This window comes from Paramisgurnus dabryanus, chromosome 21 (genome assembly GCF_030506205.2).
Source record: "Paramisgurnus dabryanus chromosome 21, PD_genome_1.1, whole genome shotgun sequence".
Classification (NCBI taxonomy): domain Eukaryota; kingdom Metazoa; phylum Chordata; class Actinopteri; order Cypriniformes; family Cobitidae; genus Paramisgurnus; species Paramisgurnus dabryanus.
This window is the reverse complement of record NC_133357.1, coordinates 3,558,892-3,576,062: the sequence shown is the minus strand read 5'-3', so window position 1 is coordinate 3,576,062 and position 17,171 is coordinate 3,558,892. Positions and strand designations below refer to the sequence as shown.

At 35.4% G+C, this 17,171-nt stretch overlaps 2 protein-coding genes across 3 annotated transcripts in view; both read left to right on the top strand.

Annotated features, from left to right (window-relative positions):
• Nucleotides 1-12,355, top strand: part of acap3a (ArfGAP with coiled-coil, ankyrin repeat and PH domains 3a) — a 78,133-nt gene extending 65,778 nt beyond the window's left edge. The window contains exons 19-26 of one of the 2 annotated variants that reach the window (XM_065285283.2): nt 905-1,003; nt 1,243-1,335; nt 2,950-3,170; nt 3,392-3,501; nt 4,378-4,488; nt 4,606-4,667; nt 10,039-10,141; nt 11,064-12,355. In XM_065285283.2, the coding sequence (XP_065141355.1) occupies nt 905-1,003; nt 1,243-1,335; nt 2,950-3,170; nt 3,392-3,501; nt 4,378-4,488; nt 4,606-4,667; nt 10,039-10,141; nt 11,064-11,070 (806 nt within the window). In that variant the 3' untranslated portion in view covers nt 11,071-12,355. Of the gene's footprint in view, nt 1-901; nt 1,004-1,242; nt 1,336-2,949; nt 3,171-3,391; nt 3,502-4,377; nt 4,489-4,605; nt 4,668-10,038; nt 10,142-11,063 lie in introns of both variants that reach the window. The other variant, XM_065285282.2, reaches the window with a different exon arrangement.
• A 767-nt stretch (nt 12,356-13,122) lies between these two features.
• Nucleotides 13,123-16,812, top strand: ube2j2 (ubiquitin-conjugating enzyme E2, J2 (UBC6 homolog, yeast)). Its single transcript, XM_065285284.2, has 7 exons — nt 13,123-13,298; nt 13,947-14,077; nt 14,575-14,615; nt 14,708-14,810; nt 14,888-15,026; nt 15,112-15,192; nt 15,281-16,812. The coding sequence occupies exons 2-7, from the start codon at nt 13,947-13,949 to the stop codon at nt 15,563-15,565; spliced, it is 780 nt and encodes a 259-aa protein (XP_065141356.1). The 5' UTR covers nt 13,123-13,298; the 3' UTR covers nt 15,566-16,812.
• Nucleotides 16,813-17,171: the final 359 nt, after the last annotated feature.

The following is a 17,171-nucleotide window of genomic DNA, read 5'->3' as shown; positions in this document are numbered from 1 at the left end:
CTGGCGCGTCACATGACCGGAGATAGACGAGAAGTTGTGGTTTAAAAGTGCATTTTTTTTTCTTGTCAAAAATGACAATCGTTTCGCTAGATAAGACCCTTATGCCTCGTTTCGAGTTCTTTTGAAACTGCAATTTTAAACTGCATTAAAACTGTTACGTGTTGGGTTCCATTAAAGTCCATTAAAATTGGAAAAATCTTGGAATGTTTTCCTCAAAAAACATAATTTCTTCTCGACTGAACAAAGAAAGACATCAACATTTTGGATGACATGGTGGTGAGTAAATTATCTGGATTAATTTTTTTAAGAAAATGGACTGATCCTTTAAAATATCCAATTATCACTAGCATAATGTTATATAATTTTGTTTGTAAGAAGTCACGGTTTTAACCAGCACATGGGATCGCTTTTCAGTAATGTCATCTTCGGGTTATCTTTTGTTTTCGCACTGCGCAGGCTCATGTGACATCAAAGTATCTCGAGAGCGGTACTGTTGCATTGCTCTTGTGATACTTTGATGTCATAAGTGGATAAATCTGCGCAGAAGTACTACTAGACTTCTGTTTCATTATTTCATTACGTCATCCGTGAACATGACTCGTGAGTCCTGTCAGATCCATTCCTATCGATAGTGAAGGTAAAGATTACAACTCCTCTCGTTCCTTGATCTTCAACAGCGCCATCAACCTGCGGCCGTTGTAGCGACCTCTAGTGGTGAAAATGAAAATATTGTGACTTTCGATTTTCGTGAATCACTAGGAATATGATAAAGAAAGCCTGAAATATTATAATATATGCATATGAAAAAAAATTAATCTGATGCCACCGCAGTATTTTTTTAAAGAGTAATATCAGGAAATATTTGTGTTTAAAATCACGTCTTGTGTTCGTAAACTTTCAGCAGCCGCTACTCTGGAAAGAAAGTTCAGGCGGGAATCTCTCTTCTGCCCGGATGAGCTCGACTCCCTCTTCTCATATTTTGACACGGGTTCAGGACCTCGCAGTAAGTTTTACGTTCCACCAAATATTCAACCTTGTGTATGAAATGATGTCTGATTGCTTGTACTAAAATAAACTGAACTAAAATGTCAGATATACTCGAATCCAGACCAAACACTTTACGTGAGGAGAGCTTTTAGATATAGTTTCTGAGAGTAAATAGTTGTGAATCATATTTGCGTGTATATATGTTGACGTTGTTGAGTGTAATGAGCCCGTGGCGGGCACGTGTTGGTCCTGCAGGTCTCAGCAGTGACAGTGGGTTGGGTGGCAGTACTGACGGCAGCACTGACGTGTTGGTGTTCGAGTCTGTGGTGAAGAGCGTCACAGAAGAGGGTGAGTGACAGATGGTTCAAACAAGTCTTAATCATTTCACGTCTCAATACATTTACGCATTTTGTTTAATCCAAACTTTCCAAAAGGGAACTTAAAGGATTACTCTACTTTCATAAAAAAATCCTGATATTTCACTCACCCCCATGTCATCCAGGATGTTTGTCTTTCTTTCTTCAGGCCAAAAGAAATTACGTTTTTGGAAAAAAAAACATTCCAGTATTTAGGACCTCAACAGTTTGCAGTTTCAATGCAGTTCAAAATCGCAGTTTCAATTCAGTTTCAAAGGGCTCTAAACGATCCCAACCGAGGCAAAGGGTCTTAGCTAGCGAAACGATCATCATTTCGACAAAAAAAAAATACTTTTAAACCACAACTTCTCGTTTTGCACTAGCCATGTGACATGCCAGCGTGACCTTATGTATTACCGTATTACATAATCACTCACCAAGTCAAAAGGTCAGGCGTTACATATGTAAAACGCACACTTGAGGACCATTTTAAACAATAAACTGACACAAAGACACATTCATTAGTATCATTCCACATACAGCAACGTCGGAGCGGTAGTTTCGCATAAGACCATTTGACATGATTATGTAATACATAAGGTCACGCTGACGCGTCACACGGCTAGTGCAAGACGAGAAGTTTTTGTTTTCTTTTTTGGTGATAGTTTTGCTAGATAAGACCCTTATGACTCGGTTGGGATCGTTTAAAGTTTTTTGAAGCTGCATTAAAACTACCATTTTAGGGGCCGTTCACACATTACGTGCTCAAGTTCGTAATATCAAGTTTAGGAGTGGTATGCGCGCTCAAAACGGCGCGGATGGCGCGTTCCGCGTGAATTGAGTGTTGCGGCAGGAAATGCGCGAGTTGAAAAATCTGAACTTCTGCGGATTTCTGCGCTGCGTTAACCAATCAGGACCTTGCTGTAGTAGTGACCTGATTACAGGAAGCGAGCGGAGTGGCGGAGTCTCAGCGGAGTCGCAGAAGCCCCTCCCATGACGCAAATTTCTGCGTGAATTTCGAATGACTAGAATTTCACGAGCGGCTTTCACGCGGGAATGAAGCGGGTGAACTCAAATGTTCAAGTGTCCAACTACGCACGAATAGCACTTTTTTGCCGCCTCTACCGTGTCTGGTGTGAACTCTGCATTAAACTGTTTAAAGAAATTCTATTTCTTGTCGACTGAACTAGTGCTATTTGTTTGCAGAATAAAAGTTTTTGTTTACATAATTATTATACACAGTACATCAACAAATATTATGTATGTATCATTTTAAGGAAAAAATATATTAATATAATAAATATTTATATTTTTATATGATATAAATTATATGTAAATATACAAATGTTTATACACATGCAAACACACATTTAATATGTAAACTTTTATTCTGCAAACGATTAGTCGCGACTAATCGTTATGCAGCTCTAGACTGAACATAGAAATAAACATCTTGGATGACATGGGGGGAGTTTTTTATGAAAGTGTAATAATCCTTTCAAAAAGAGGAACCGAACAAATGACCTATGTGCTGTAAGATCAAAGCTCTACGAATTAAGCTACAGGTAAGCTGTAACTCGTGTCGGATGTTGTTTTTAATGTGCAGAGTGTGAGGTTTCTGAAGACTCCAGTAATGAAGCTGAACTGGAGCCAGAGGCGTTGGATCCGGAGGATTTGAGGGATCTGGATCCCGGAGCGTTGCTTTATAAAGCCTGTCAGGCCCGGAATCTGCCGGTCATGGCTGAAGCGCTGGCGCACGGAGCAGACGTCAACTCTGTGAATGAAGAGGACGAGGGGAAAAGCCCACTCATTCAGGCAGTGATTGGAGTGAGTGCACCAATAAAACGTGTTTAGACATGGACATGGTGTGTGTGTTTGAAACCTCATGGGGCGATACTGTTTAAAATCTGTTTAATGTTTAGGGAAATCTGTATTTTAAAATTCATATTACAAATATGCATGCTAACTTTGTCAATTTTTTATAGTGCATCGAGTTGTGTGGCCATTCAGATGTCACCAATGTCTGAACTTGTGCTGTCTGTATTCAGGGTTCATTGATAGCCTGCGAGTTCCTGCTGCAAAATGGTGCCGATGTCAACCAAAGAGATCTCAGAGGCAGAGCCCCGCTGCATCACGCTACATATTTAGGTCATACTGGGTGAGTATGTGCTGACATACAGTAGTATGCAAAAGTCGTAGGCCACCATTATGGCGCTTTTCCATTGCATAGTACCCCACGGTTTAGTTTAGTTTGGGTCGGGTCAGCTCACCTCACTTTGGCGTGGTTAGCTTTTCCATCGAGTTTAGTATCACTTCGGAGTGGGAGGGATTATAGGCGTGTCGTTATATTTACGCTGCCTACTGCTGTGACATCATACAAGTGAGAGCGTTGTTGTACATTCCCATACATTCATTTATTTCTCAGTCTGCCACAAAATTAAAATTGGCCACCACAAATAGATGTTTGCACATCGCGTTTATAACTACCTCTGTCTCACATGACAGTTTCTGTTCAAACACCCGACCCGTGGCGTCAGTCGACGGCGCTCCGCTGAGCCTCATTCAAGTTGCATTTAAGCATATATAATGCGGACGTGCACGTCGCGAATGTGCCGCCACAAACTGCAAGTCTGGAAAAAACTGTTATGGTGTCCCGGATTCTCAACCTGCAGATGTTTTTCATCGCTAAAAGGGTGTTTGGAAACTTATAGCAGAACACAGATAACAACATGTTTGCTTGAGATAGCGCAAGCTAACAGTAAGCTAAAGCTAATATTTACATTATAGCGATGACGTGACGATTCTATCAGTGATCTACAGTGTTTTCGCGTCACGTTTGGTATCAGCTCGGGTCGCTTGGAACCCCAACCGAGGTGGTACGAAAAAAAGTATCGGGTACTACGTACTGCACCCAATGGAAAAGCTCCCAAAAGTAAGCTGACCCGACCCAAACTAAACTAAACCGTGGGGTACTATGCAATGGAAAAGCGCCATTAGATTTAAGGTTAACCCAACTTCTGTTATGTCTTTCCAGTCAAGTGTGTTTATTTCTGAAACGAGGAGCGACCCAGAACGATGGAGATGAGGATGGGCAGGACCCTCTCAGCATAGCTGTGCAAGCTGCTAATGCAGACATAGTTACTCTGTACGTTACATCAATGCCTGCCTACTGTATATATACACACACACATATTGAAAATGTATGATGTGTATCATCTAAGGAAATTTGCAGTGGTTTGATGTCAACTCTTTCTCTTGACAGATTGCGTCTGGCGCGGATGAACGAGGAGATGCGAGAGGCGGAGGGTCCGTTCGGTCAGCCAGGTCAATATTCTAGCAGCAGTCCAACAGAACAGCAGTATAAGAAATGCATACAAGAGTTTATCTGTCTTAACATAGCTGAGTACTAGAGAGCCCAGCTTAAGTTTCATGTTTCCAAACAGTGTTATTTTCCTACACCTGCTACTGTATGTGTTTGTGTACTACGCTATGTCTCGCTGGTAAATTCAGATCAGTAGCTTGTTTTACATGATTTTTAGCTGGTTTATGTCGATCATGTGGTGGATCTGATGGATTACAAAGGTATAGTTCAACCAGGTTAATAACCTTGGTCATCATGGCTAGTGGTGGCAGCCCACTTTGGCTAAGCTGGTGGAGACTTAACTGTGTTGATAAGCCGGACCACCTTAAGCTGGTGTGACCCGTGTTATTTAGCATTTTCATTCAGATTTCATCAAAGCTACTTGCATGAATAACTACTAACCAAAGTTTGGTCTAGTGAGCAGTGGTGCTGTCCATTTCAAACAAAATCAGGTTTGCACCAGTCTTCAGATTACTGAAGTCCTCTGATTTGAGATAGTTTGCATCTTATTTTAGACTTGATGTTTCAATGGCGTACATGCATGCACATTGCATGTAGTGTGATCAGATAATCTGCAGTCTGAACCTTCAGACTCTTCTGGTTTTATTCTCAATAGCTTGATGTAAACCAGATTCATTTATGTAGTATGTTGGTCTCAAATCAGATTACAAAACTGCAAAAAATTATTTTCAAGAAATACATTTCTTAGTATTTTTGCCTTGTTTTCAGTGTAAATTAAGATGTATTTTCTTAATGAGCAAAACGACCCAAGAAAATAAGTTTAGTTTTTAGACCAAAAATAAAACATTTGCATAAAACAAGCAAAAAAATCTGCCAATGGGGTAAGCAAATTTTTCTTGAATTTTTCTTAAATTTAGTGTTTAGTGTTGGCAGATTTTTTTGCTTGTTTTATGCACAAAATCACTTAAATTTGATATTTTTGGTCTAAAGACTAGACTTATTTTTTGGGTCGTTTTGCTCATCATGAAAAAGCATCTTAATTTAGGGAATTTTAGGTATTTTTACTGAAAACAAGACAAAAATACTAAGACGGTTTTTTTCTTGAAAATATTTTTTTGCAATGCATTTTTTTGCAGTGAAACAATTACACTGCAAAAAAATGACTTTCTTACTCAGTATTTTTGTCTTGTTTTCAGTAGAAATATTTAAAAATTAGAAAATTTTAAATTAAAGCAACACTATGTAGTTTCCATGTAAAAATGACTAACAGCTCCCCCATGTGGTTGAAAAGCGCAACAGTGCCTGGTATCAGACACTCTTTTGCAGGCAGGGGGAGGGGCCGGGCTGTGTTTCCTACCCTCCACCGCCACTTTCAGAGTGTGCTTGTAGCAGCTAGGAGGCTTCTCAGGATGCAGCAACAGTACAATTTGTCCAGTTAAAAGTTGTTCTATCACTGAAATAATTTTAGAGACAATATTTAAAGGTAAAAAAAACTACATAGTGTTGCTTTAAGTTTCATTTTCTTGATGAGCAAAATGAACTAAGAAAATAAGTCTAGTTTTTGGACAAAAAATTTGTGCTTAAAACAAGCAAAAAATCTGCCAGTGGGGTAAGAAAAAAATCTTGAACCCTTTTCTTTAACCCTTAATTCAAGAAAATTTTAAGAAAAATTGTCTTACCCTATTGGCAGAATTTTTTTGCTTATTTTAAGCACAAATTCAAATATATATATATATATATATATATATATATATATATAATTTTTTTGGGTCATTTTGCTCATCAAGAAAATACATCTTTTCAAATTTTAGCAACACTTTTAATGTTTGTGGTCAAAAATTGTTTAATTATGCTAAATAACTTCAAATTTAAAATAAAATTGTAGGAAAAAACATAACTTTTTATTTTTATAGACATAAATTGTTAATTTAATAGATTCATTTCTATGAAAACGTATCTTTTGTAGCACATAAATTTAGTGTATATTTAGTAAAAAATAAAAGTATATATATATAACATTTATTTTATTAGAGAACAGTTTTACCAGTTTTTCACATAATAATAGTAAAAAACACTCTTAGATCACTTTTACAGGAACACTGTGTGTACTGTATGTACATTAATATACTTGGCAGACACTTTTATCAAAAGTGACTAAAAGTAACGTAGTGTCAAAAAATAGGTTTAAAGGTTTAAAAATACAATTAGCATATTTTTCAGAGATGTCACAGTGGCTTTGGGGTGAATTTGATCCCAAACATAATAGTAGGTTTAAGATTTATATATTATACTATATATAATAAGATATATTTATACTAAAAACAAGACAAAAATACTAAGTAAGAAAGTCATTTTTGCAGTGCACTCTGATTTTTGCCCTTATGGGTCCACTATATAATTGTGGTCTGTAATGTCTAAGTACACGCTGTCAGAAAAATATCTCAGCTGTTACTGGGGCTGTACTTTTTCAAAAAGTACAAGTTTTCACCTAAAAAATTCATATTATTATCTCATAGGTACCAACTATCTGTACCTAATTGTCCATATTGGGACTTTTTTAAAGGTACTGCCCCAATGACAGCTGTGTTACATATTTTGACTATTTTTATTCTATTTTCCTTATTTACAGTTTACCTATGGTATTTTACAGTACAGTATGTTAGGCTACTATGTCCACATCTGTCCTAGTAGTGTTCAGATTGCATTATTTTGTACATTTTATATATGTGGTTTAAACAGGGGCTAGGCTCTCAAATACTATTTTGCATATTTTGCGAACGAATGGATCTGGGGAAAGTGTGGTCCTAAAACTGTGATTATAGTGTGTATAAATGTATACAACGTTTTGTTAATAATCTACTAACAGAAAATGTGATTGGTCGTTTTAAATGCCACTGTTATGCACTTTTTCTTAACATCACTGTTGGTTTAATTCGGATGATGGGATAGAAACGCCTCAAACAGGATTGTTAGGCTTTTGCGAGAACTACCCAAAGCAAGTGCAATGATATGATGTGCTTTTTGTATTATGATTTGTCAAAACAGATTGTATTTTTGTAACTGCATAAACTTTTATGAATTTTACCTTCCTTTACTCCAAACGCTCCCTTAAAAGATTTACTGTTCGATATTCAGAATACACAACAACACTAAAAACAAGCTAATATTTTATTATTGTGGGATGGTAAATAAAAATTATCCAGTATGTTTAAACTGCTGGGTTTTTAAAATGTCTGATATTTTAAAATCTAGCTGTGTCCGTTTTGAGATTCGTGTTCACTTCTCATAAAATACTGTAATTTTTAGATAAACCCTAAAAAATAGAAATTTAGGTCAGAAGGGACAAATTCAACCATTGGGTTAAATCAACCCATAAAATATTTATATTTGACTCAACAAATGGGTTAAAACAATCTAGCATTTTGGATTAAAACAACCCAGCACAGGTTAAATCACACATCAATGGGTTGGGTTTGTTCCTTTTTTGACATAACGCGTGTCTTGAAGAGATAACCCAGCATTTTTTCGAGTGTAATTGTTATTGTTATTTGTAGTACAGTTATTGCTGTTCATCTGGTCTGTTGATAAATCTGTATTTGTGTAATTACAAATCTTATACTGTTGTTATACCATCTCAAAACTTCGGCTTGATAATGCAGTAAATGTTTTAATAAGATAAGCAGGATTACATGATATCCTATGTCCATTCCTGAGAAAATCTTTGGTCACATGAGAGTCATGAATATATTAAGTTCATGTATACTTTATTTCTATTTTAGAAATAGCTTTTCATTGCTTTCCCATTTGCCTATTGCTTAGCCATAACTCAAAATCCCAGCCAAAGACTACAGATATTTTTGTGTATGATAACATTTCCCCCCCAAAGCAGTCAAATAAATAAAATATGTTGAGAAAATATTTATATATTAATACAATGTCTGTAAACTAAAGGAGTTAACATTTGGGATAAAAGATTGAGGATTCGGTTGGATTGCTGGTGTGTTCTTTGTCTCGCTGGCCAATGAAATTGTAGCACTTTCTGTAATATGACTGTATGTTTTACATAAACATTCATTTTGTAAATATAAAATCACCATCGTGACGTGATAAAAGTTGATTTGAATTAAAAAGCGTTGTTGTACTAAAACAGATTAACAACACACCAATCAATCTGTAAAGTTTTTTTTAAATACTGTATAATAAGAAATCTTGTGTTTGTAGTTAAGTTATGCATTAACTCGTCTACTGCTTGCTTTCTGTTCAACTTTCTGTACTTTTCGTTTCATGCTGAGATTTGTAAAACATGTCTGAATATCCACTGTAACTTTTTTTTTTGCTCTGCATTTCTGCCCTGTTATCTCTTGTCAAATCTTGACAAAAATAAAAATGAAAAATGTGACAACTACTAACTGCTTGTGCTTTCATTTCCTTCTGTTTGCTTGCTGACTATCTAGTGCTCTTCTGATTAGTGTGCACTATTATATAACACCATTTGCACTATTAACTCAACTCACTCTTAAACTCTCAAATTCACTGGACGTTTCTGAGTTGCCGTTTTCTTCTTTCAGTTTCTTTGCTGTATTTTTTTTTTTTTTAAGGAGCAGTAACATTTTCGTTTAATTGTAATGTAGAACTTTTACTATTTTGTATTTGTATTTTGTAAAAGTCAGTTAATTCACATCCACATTTTTATTACAGTAAAAGGATAAAAACAAGTTTTACTCTGTTGAAAGCATTTTTGGCATGTTGACAATGTTCCCAGAAAGTGTTTAACTTTATTACTTCAATTTATAAAAACAAAAACATGTTGAAGAATTTACAAAGTCTCTGGGGGATTGCCAACAGAGCTTTACTTGAATTTAACCCAGACTCTTTTTTATTGTGAGGATGCGTGAATACCTCAGACAGGGACAGTATCCTCATTGAAAATTAAGCATGAGAAATTTACACAGCGGAGAAAAGGGTTTGAACCCTCTCTTTTGTTCTCCTCGTAGTTTAAGTCGTTGCCATGGTCACCTAGACAGTACAGAGGCCCTATATCGTACCACTATTTTGAGACAAGACTAAGAGGAGGTGCTAGTGGGGTTCATTTTGATGGAGAGGCTTCATGAGCTGTGCTATTCCTGCCCCTTCCAACAGCAAATGGCACTTTGCATAAATTATGAACACTTTGGTGTCCTATTACTTTTAAACGCAAGGAACAAAAAAATCCCATAATGATGTATTGTGTACCAAGTATCACAACTTAAAAAAATACTGTTATTGTAATGCTTAGTCCCTTTTTATGTCGATTTAGAGATTTAGTAAAGCAAAAAAAGTTTTGGATAGTTGCATAACTATGATCTTGTACAATTGTGTTTCATTGCATTGTAGGTGACACCACATATCTGGATATTTTCCGTGAGTTTTCCCATATGGCCTCGCACAATCCTGAGAAGTTGAAACGGAGGAGTGTTCACTTCCGTCATTCTTTCAGGTAGCTGCTCAGCATCCACAATTTATCTGTACTACACTGTAAAAAAAATCCGTAGATATTACAATGTTATTGCAGCTGGGTTGCCGGTAATTTACCGTAGATTTACACTGTAAAAAAATTCCGTAGAAATTGCAGCTGGGTTGCCGGTAATTTACTGTAGATTTAAATTTATGTTTTTAACTGGCAACATTTTGTTCAAAGTTAAATGAACATTAAACATTTACAAGTCTTTGTCTTTATACAGTAAAACTAAAAAAACAGCATCAAGCAAAACATTCTGGGAAACAAAATCTGAAGCAAAAAACAGATAAAGGTTGATGATGACTTCTGGTTCCCAGAATGCTTTGCATGAGGCTGTTATTGTATAGTTTTATTCTGTTAAGACAAATACTTGTTAATATTTAAAATTGATTGAACTTTGAACAAATTCTTGCCAGTAAATTACATAAATGTAAATCTACGGTAAATTACCGGCAACCCAGCTGCAATAACATTGTAATTTCTACGGAATTTGTTTACAGTGTACATTTATGTTATTTACTGGCAAGAGTTTGTTCAAAGTTAAATAAATTTAAAATATTAACAAGTCTTTATCTGTACAGAATAAAACTATACAATAACAGCCTCATGCAAAGCATTCTGGGAACCAGAAATCATCATCAACCTTTTCCTGTTTTTTGCTTCAGATTTTGTTTCCCAAAACGTTTTGCTTGATGCTGTTTTTTTAGTTTTACTCTGTAAAGACAAAGACTTGTAAATGTTTAATGTTCATTCAACTTTGAACAAAATGTTGCCAGTAAATAACAAAAAATTTAAATCTACGGTAAATTACCGACAACCCAGCTGCAATTTCTACAGATTTTTTTTACAGTGTATTACGTTATTGCCATTGTTGCTAAAAAAACCCTTTTTTTTATTTTAGAGTTTGACTGAACGACTCTAAGCAAGCTGGAGCAGAATACCCTGACTAGCTGATCATAAACGGGACAGAAATGTTGTGTGAAGGATTTTATACAACAAATATGGTTGAATGTTTGTGATGATTTTAATAATGTATGTTTATAGGGGTGAGCTGGACTTATCCCCCATATTTTTTCTCTTGTTATAAATTCTCATTTTTTCTGTTTTCAATTGATCTGAAATAAGACCGTAACAAAGCACTTATAAAACATTAAATGGGCTCATGTAAAAACTGGTTACAAGGGAACTACAAAACACATATAATCAAACACAGGTAATGCATGAATGTTATTACAATTTACATTTTACCTCAATAGAATTACAAACAATCTTATATCCTTTTATGTGAGAAGATATCCATCTTTAACTCATTCCCCGTCATTGCCGAGTTATCTTGTCAATTAAGATTTGCCTGAAAAACGTGTTCCTGGTGAGATTTTTGGTAATCTGTAATAACCCAATTATCCACTAGATGCTGCTCTTATCCAATTTATAGAAAAACTGAAGTAAAAATTATTTATTCATTTTACACTCCATGTATGTTTTGATAATCGTTCTGAATCTGATCTCTTACAAAATTCCCTCACAAAAATGCAATTATTTCAGCTTTTTGCTAAAAAAATTATTTTTTAAGAAAAAAAATAACAATTGGATGAAACGCCCCAAATTTTTTTTACAAAGGGTCTGTTCTTTCATTTGATATATTTGTATGTTTATACATTTTTAGAAGAAACATTTCCTGGAATGCATTTTGTAAAACTTGTGAAAATCACAAAAAAAAAAATGCTGGCGGAGAATGAGTTAATTATTTGAATAGGAAAGGTTTCCAAAGTTGGTTTTTGGAGGATTTTGTCATTTTGCTGTAATGAGGAATGTACTATTCTATAATGACTATGCTGGTGTAGTCTATATTTGCCTTGTTCTCATCATCTGTACAAATATATATCATTGCAAATTCAAATGCAGATATTGTACATTGTCTTTTTTTAGATGCAAATTGTAATATATCCTAAAATAATAGTATTCTGTAACCATGCAAAAAAATTGTTGAACCTTTTGATGTGTAAAATAAAAAATATATTAAATATTCTGTATTTTTATTAAGATAAAGACGTGAATTGTAATTTTGCTGCATTATTATTGGTTATATTTACAAAATCCATGAAGCAATTGAAACTTTGAATTAGGTAGTGGAAAACATTTATTTACGAAACATTTTATAAAAAAACAAATAAGGTGCTAAATAAATAAAACTTGTAAAAAATTAAAAGTTGCAATGAAATTGAAATTAAAAACTGTAATTTATTTTGGAATATTGTGGTATTTTTTTACAAATGAATTATCTGTGAGCTTCATTATTATTTTTTTTATTAATGTGCCCTCATAATCCTTAATTAAAAACGCAAATCTCCTCCCCTTCTCCAAACGATCCCTCTTTTCTTCCGGTCGTATGGTATGGCAGGTGGGCGGGTTCTGGGAGAAGATCGCAGTGATTAGCAAATAGAAAAATGACCCAACTTCAAAGAATCCAATAAGTTCTTGATGGACGAATTTAAGTCCAGCCTTACCTTTTTTCATTTCAGAAGCAGATTTAATCGTCACCACGGGGAAAATAAGACAATCGCTACTTTCATGGCGACTTTAACACTTAATAAAAGCTTTTTAATGACTCTAATCAAACATTATTACACTAATAAAAATATTATTTATTGATTATTAGTTTATTAACAATTAAATTGTGGGCATTTTCTTGTATTATTTTGAACGCAAAGCAAGAATGATGTTAGTTATATTATGTATATATTATATAAATTAGATACTATATATATATATTTATATTTATATATATATATATATATATATATATATATATATATATATATATATATATATACAAATTACAACATAAACGTATTTTTGAACTAAATTCCCTATCGAGTGCCTATTTAAAAACTTTTATTTTGAAAAACAGCCGAACGCTGTGCAGAGCTTTTATTTTCTCTTTTACATCATCACTTCCTGGTGTTGTGTCAGCCATATTGGTATGGGGGATAGATGACAATTTCACCTTAGCCGAAGAGCTACGTTTTTGTTATTTTTGAAAGCTTTTCGAGGACGTATTCGATATAGATTAAAGGGATATCGATATATCACCCCAACTGGACCCTGGTCGATCCCGTAGAGGGCGTTGAAAGAGGTAAGACCGATCCGTTAAAAATACCCGTTCGCTGTGTGTCAAAGCCTGCTGCGTTGCCTACATGGACAACAACTCTGGTCATCATAAAGTCGCTCTAAACAATCGATTCATAAATTATAAAGCGTTATAAAGAAGCTGTCAAGGCAAACACCTCAAACACGGGCCGCATGTGCGCTTTAACGTCCGATTATATTGCATACGAGGTTTCCACCTGTTTGTTGTCTTTCACTGATGTTGTCTTATTTGACTACTTGCTGCTTCATGTGCATCAGTTGCTGGCCATTAAGCTGATAACCGATCTCTAAGCAAATGCTACCGTAAGAATCATCTGTTTGAATGTCTATTTGTTAAATAACCGTGTAGTTATTGAAAACTCGCATACTGTTAAATGTATTGGAAAAACTGTAAAAGGATGCTACATAACGTTAGTCAATTTATAAAATCCACGTAGATGTCAAGATGTCTATTCCATAACAACACTAATACAATATTAGTTGTATTTTTACTGTCATCAAGCATAAACTGAATATTTTAGTTGTCTTTCAGGCTTTAAATATTATTGTATGTGTGTATTGTATGTTTGAATAAAAATAGGAAATGTATTTTGTATTGCATAATAATAATGAGAAGTGGCATGTGATTTCACAGATGAGCAACAGCTTAAACAAGAGGGCCCCAACAACAGCAACACAGAGGTTAAAACAGGACTATCTGCGGATCAAGAAAGATCCGGTACCATACATCTGCGCAGAACCTCTACCATCCAACATTTTGGAATGGTTGGTGTGATGTCCTATACAATACATATTGTATTAACATTATAAGAAATGGTTCACCCCCCCAAAAAAACAATTATGTAATAATTTAAGTCAAACCCTTGTTACCATACAATGCATAGGAATGTGGGGGAGAGATGTCAAGTTGTAAAATAGCAAGAAGAATAGACAGAATTTTTTTTATCTGTTCATTATAGTCTGGGTTCAATTTTAAGATTTTTTTTTCAAGAATCTTAATAATTAAACCGATCTGGGTCACCATTCACTTCTATAGAATGATCTTCCCTGCTATGGAAGTCAGTGGTGCCTCAGATCTGCTTTGTTAGAAACATTCTTCAAAAAAATCTTTCGTTTGTGTTTAGCAGAACAAAGAAATGTATATTATGACAAAATTGTAATTTTTGGGTGAACTATTCCTTTAAAGGTGCTGAGGTTGTGATATTTGCTGTAATCACATTACTCTCAGTCTCATGATAATCACATTCCTCATTTGGTTTCAGGCATTATTTAGTGCGTGGTCCCGAGAAAACTCCGTATGAAGGTGATTTCCTATGCTTTCACTTTCATTTCGTTTGATTTCTTTATTGAAGTGCTCAGTGCATGCTTCATTCTTTTTGTCTGTCACTTTCGCAGGAGGATACTATCACGGCAAACTAATTTTTCCACGGGAATTCCCTTTCAAACCTCCGAGCATATACATGATCACACCCAACGGAAGATTCAAATGCAACACGAGGTGAATTTCTGGACGTTTGGTTGAGTCAATAGAGGGATAACAACACACTTACAGGATGATTTACTTTTTTCTTTCAGGTTATGTCTTTCCATCACAGATTTTCACCCGGACACATGGAACCCGGCATGGTCCGTCTCCACTATCTTAACCGGGCTCCTGAGCTTTATGGTTGAAAAAGGGCCAACCCTCGGGAGTATTGAAACCTCTGACTTTACAGTAAGTTTATATTTAGTTTAGTTAATTTTTTGACTTTTATTTTGATAATCCATTACATAAAATCTGTTTTCGGACTTGTTCACAGAAAAGACAGCTGGCCTCGCAAAGCCTTGCGTTCAACATCAAAGACAAAGTCTTTTGCGAACTGTTTCCAGATGTTGTTGAAGTAGGTGTTGTACAAAACTCACACTTAAAAAGTTTCAAGAAATTCATTAATTTCACAAATAACCGCATGCAAATTATATTTCAAACAGGAGATCAAGCAGAAGCAGCGTATGCAGGAAGAGCTCAGGTCCCGCGCTCAAGCCCTGCCTCTCCCTGACGTGGTGCCCGATGGTGAAGCCCACCACGTGCAAAATGGGCACCTGCCCCTAAACGGGCATCTGCCCGCAGGTGCGGCCCACCCGCCCGACGTACAGCAGGTCAATCGTAACCATGGACTCCTGGGTGGAGCGCTTGCTAACTTGTTCGTCATCGTGGGCTTCGCCGCCTTCGCCTACACGGTCAAATACGTTTTGCGGAGCATCGCGCAGGAGTGAATGGCACAATGCGGGAATACGGCGGAAAGGACATGAGGCTGGAGCTGTTCTTACGACCAAAATAGGTAGCGAGAAACCGGAAAAGTTTCTCTCAACCAAATGTAAAGAAGTCCCATTATGAAATTGAGAGCTTTGTGATTTCCTCTCTAGTGGGGAGCCAGACAGACCTTCTGTAACATAGCCAGGTCAACGTCATATCACATGATGGCTTTATTAATATGTAAGGAAATTTAACCGATTTTCTACCGTACCCTATTCCTTAAGAAAGCCAAACGTGTGTGACCATAAACGGGCGTTTTAATCCTCATCAGTTGAATCAGCATTATTTTTTCATATTTCTCATTGTCATTGATCTAAAAGATTTTAAAATCTGGACGCCGAGCAGTTTTTATGTGGAAGAGTCAAAGTAAAAATATCGCAATCCAATCATTCCTAAAACATAAAAGAGTTCTGACGTGTGTTACGAGATGTATTGCTGTGGCCGATAACCCAAACTATTTTATTTAATGGAAATGGTGCGACTGCAGACATGCTTTACTTACGGAGATTGGTTCTTAAATGCATTTGTACTCGCTTGCGCTGTGTCAACCATAACCAGTTAAGATGGAAATGACCTGGTATAAGTCATTATAATGCTGAGCTCCAAGTGTACATTAACTTTCTGTCGGAGGGGTCACTGTCTGCCCGAAGAAAAGCTTATAAACTCATTTTTAGGCCATGTAACACTATGTTTTTGTGCAATATGTAGGATTGTCGGCACTATTCGGCTTTCATGATAAACAACAGCACTTCAAGGGTTGTGATTTATGCAATAATTCTCAGTTACAATACATTTTCTTATAGGTAGGAAGGAGAATATTCATTTGGGGTAATTCAATCTTACAAGTTTCCTGTTGTACTGTAACAAGTTGTTTCTTAGGAAATTAAGTCACTTAATTTCCTAAAATCACTTAATTGCACAAATACGAAATAAGTCAACGTCTAGTTTGCTGAGATCTACATGCACTCTTTTTGGATGGGTACAGATGTGTCACCGTCTGACTCGGGTAAATGAATGCTCTCGTCATAACAGTATATATTCTGGTGTTTTGATGATTTCCCAAACGTCAAAAATACTAGAAGTAATGCTTTTTTCCAGCATCTTCAACGAACACTGTTGATCGATATCCTTACCTTTAGAGGAGCGTGTAATCAGAGATAGTCATGTTGTGTTTACATTTTGAATAAATAATATTCTGTTAAAGAAAGCCATTATATGTGTGATTCTGTATTTAACAGTATGTTAATTTATCAAATATGCATAATTGAGTTTCTTGGTGTATTTGATTAAATACAGTGATGAAATGTAATGCGTATGGGTAATTATGTAATTGCAGGTACATTTGGTGTCTAAAGTCATTATTTTTTATTATTATTATTATTATTATTATTATTATTATAGTCTTAATAATACTCATTGTATAATACTCATATAATATTTTCTGCAAAAAGTGTCTCGTATAGCTGAGATTCATGATTTCTTGACATGTTTTTTGTAACTAGCATTTTTATCATTATTAAATAATTATTAAAATTATTTTATTATTATTAAATAAAAAATAAAATT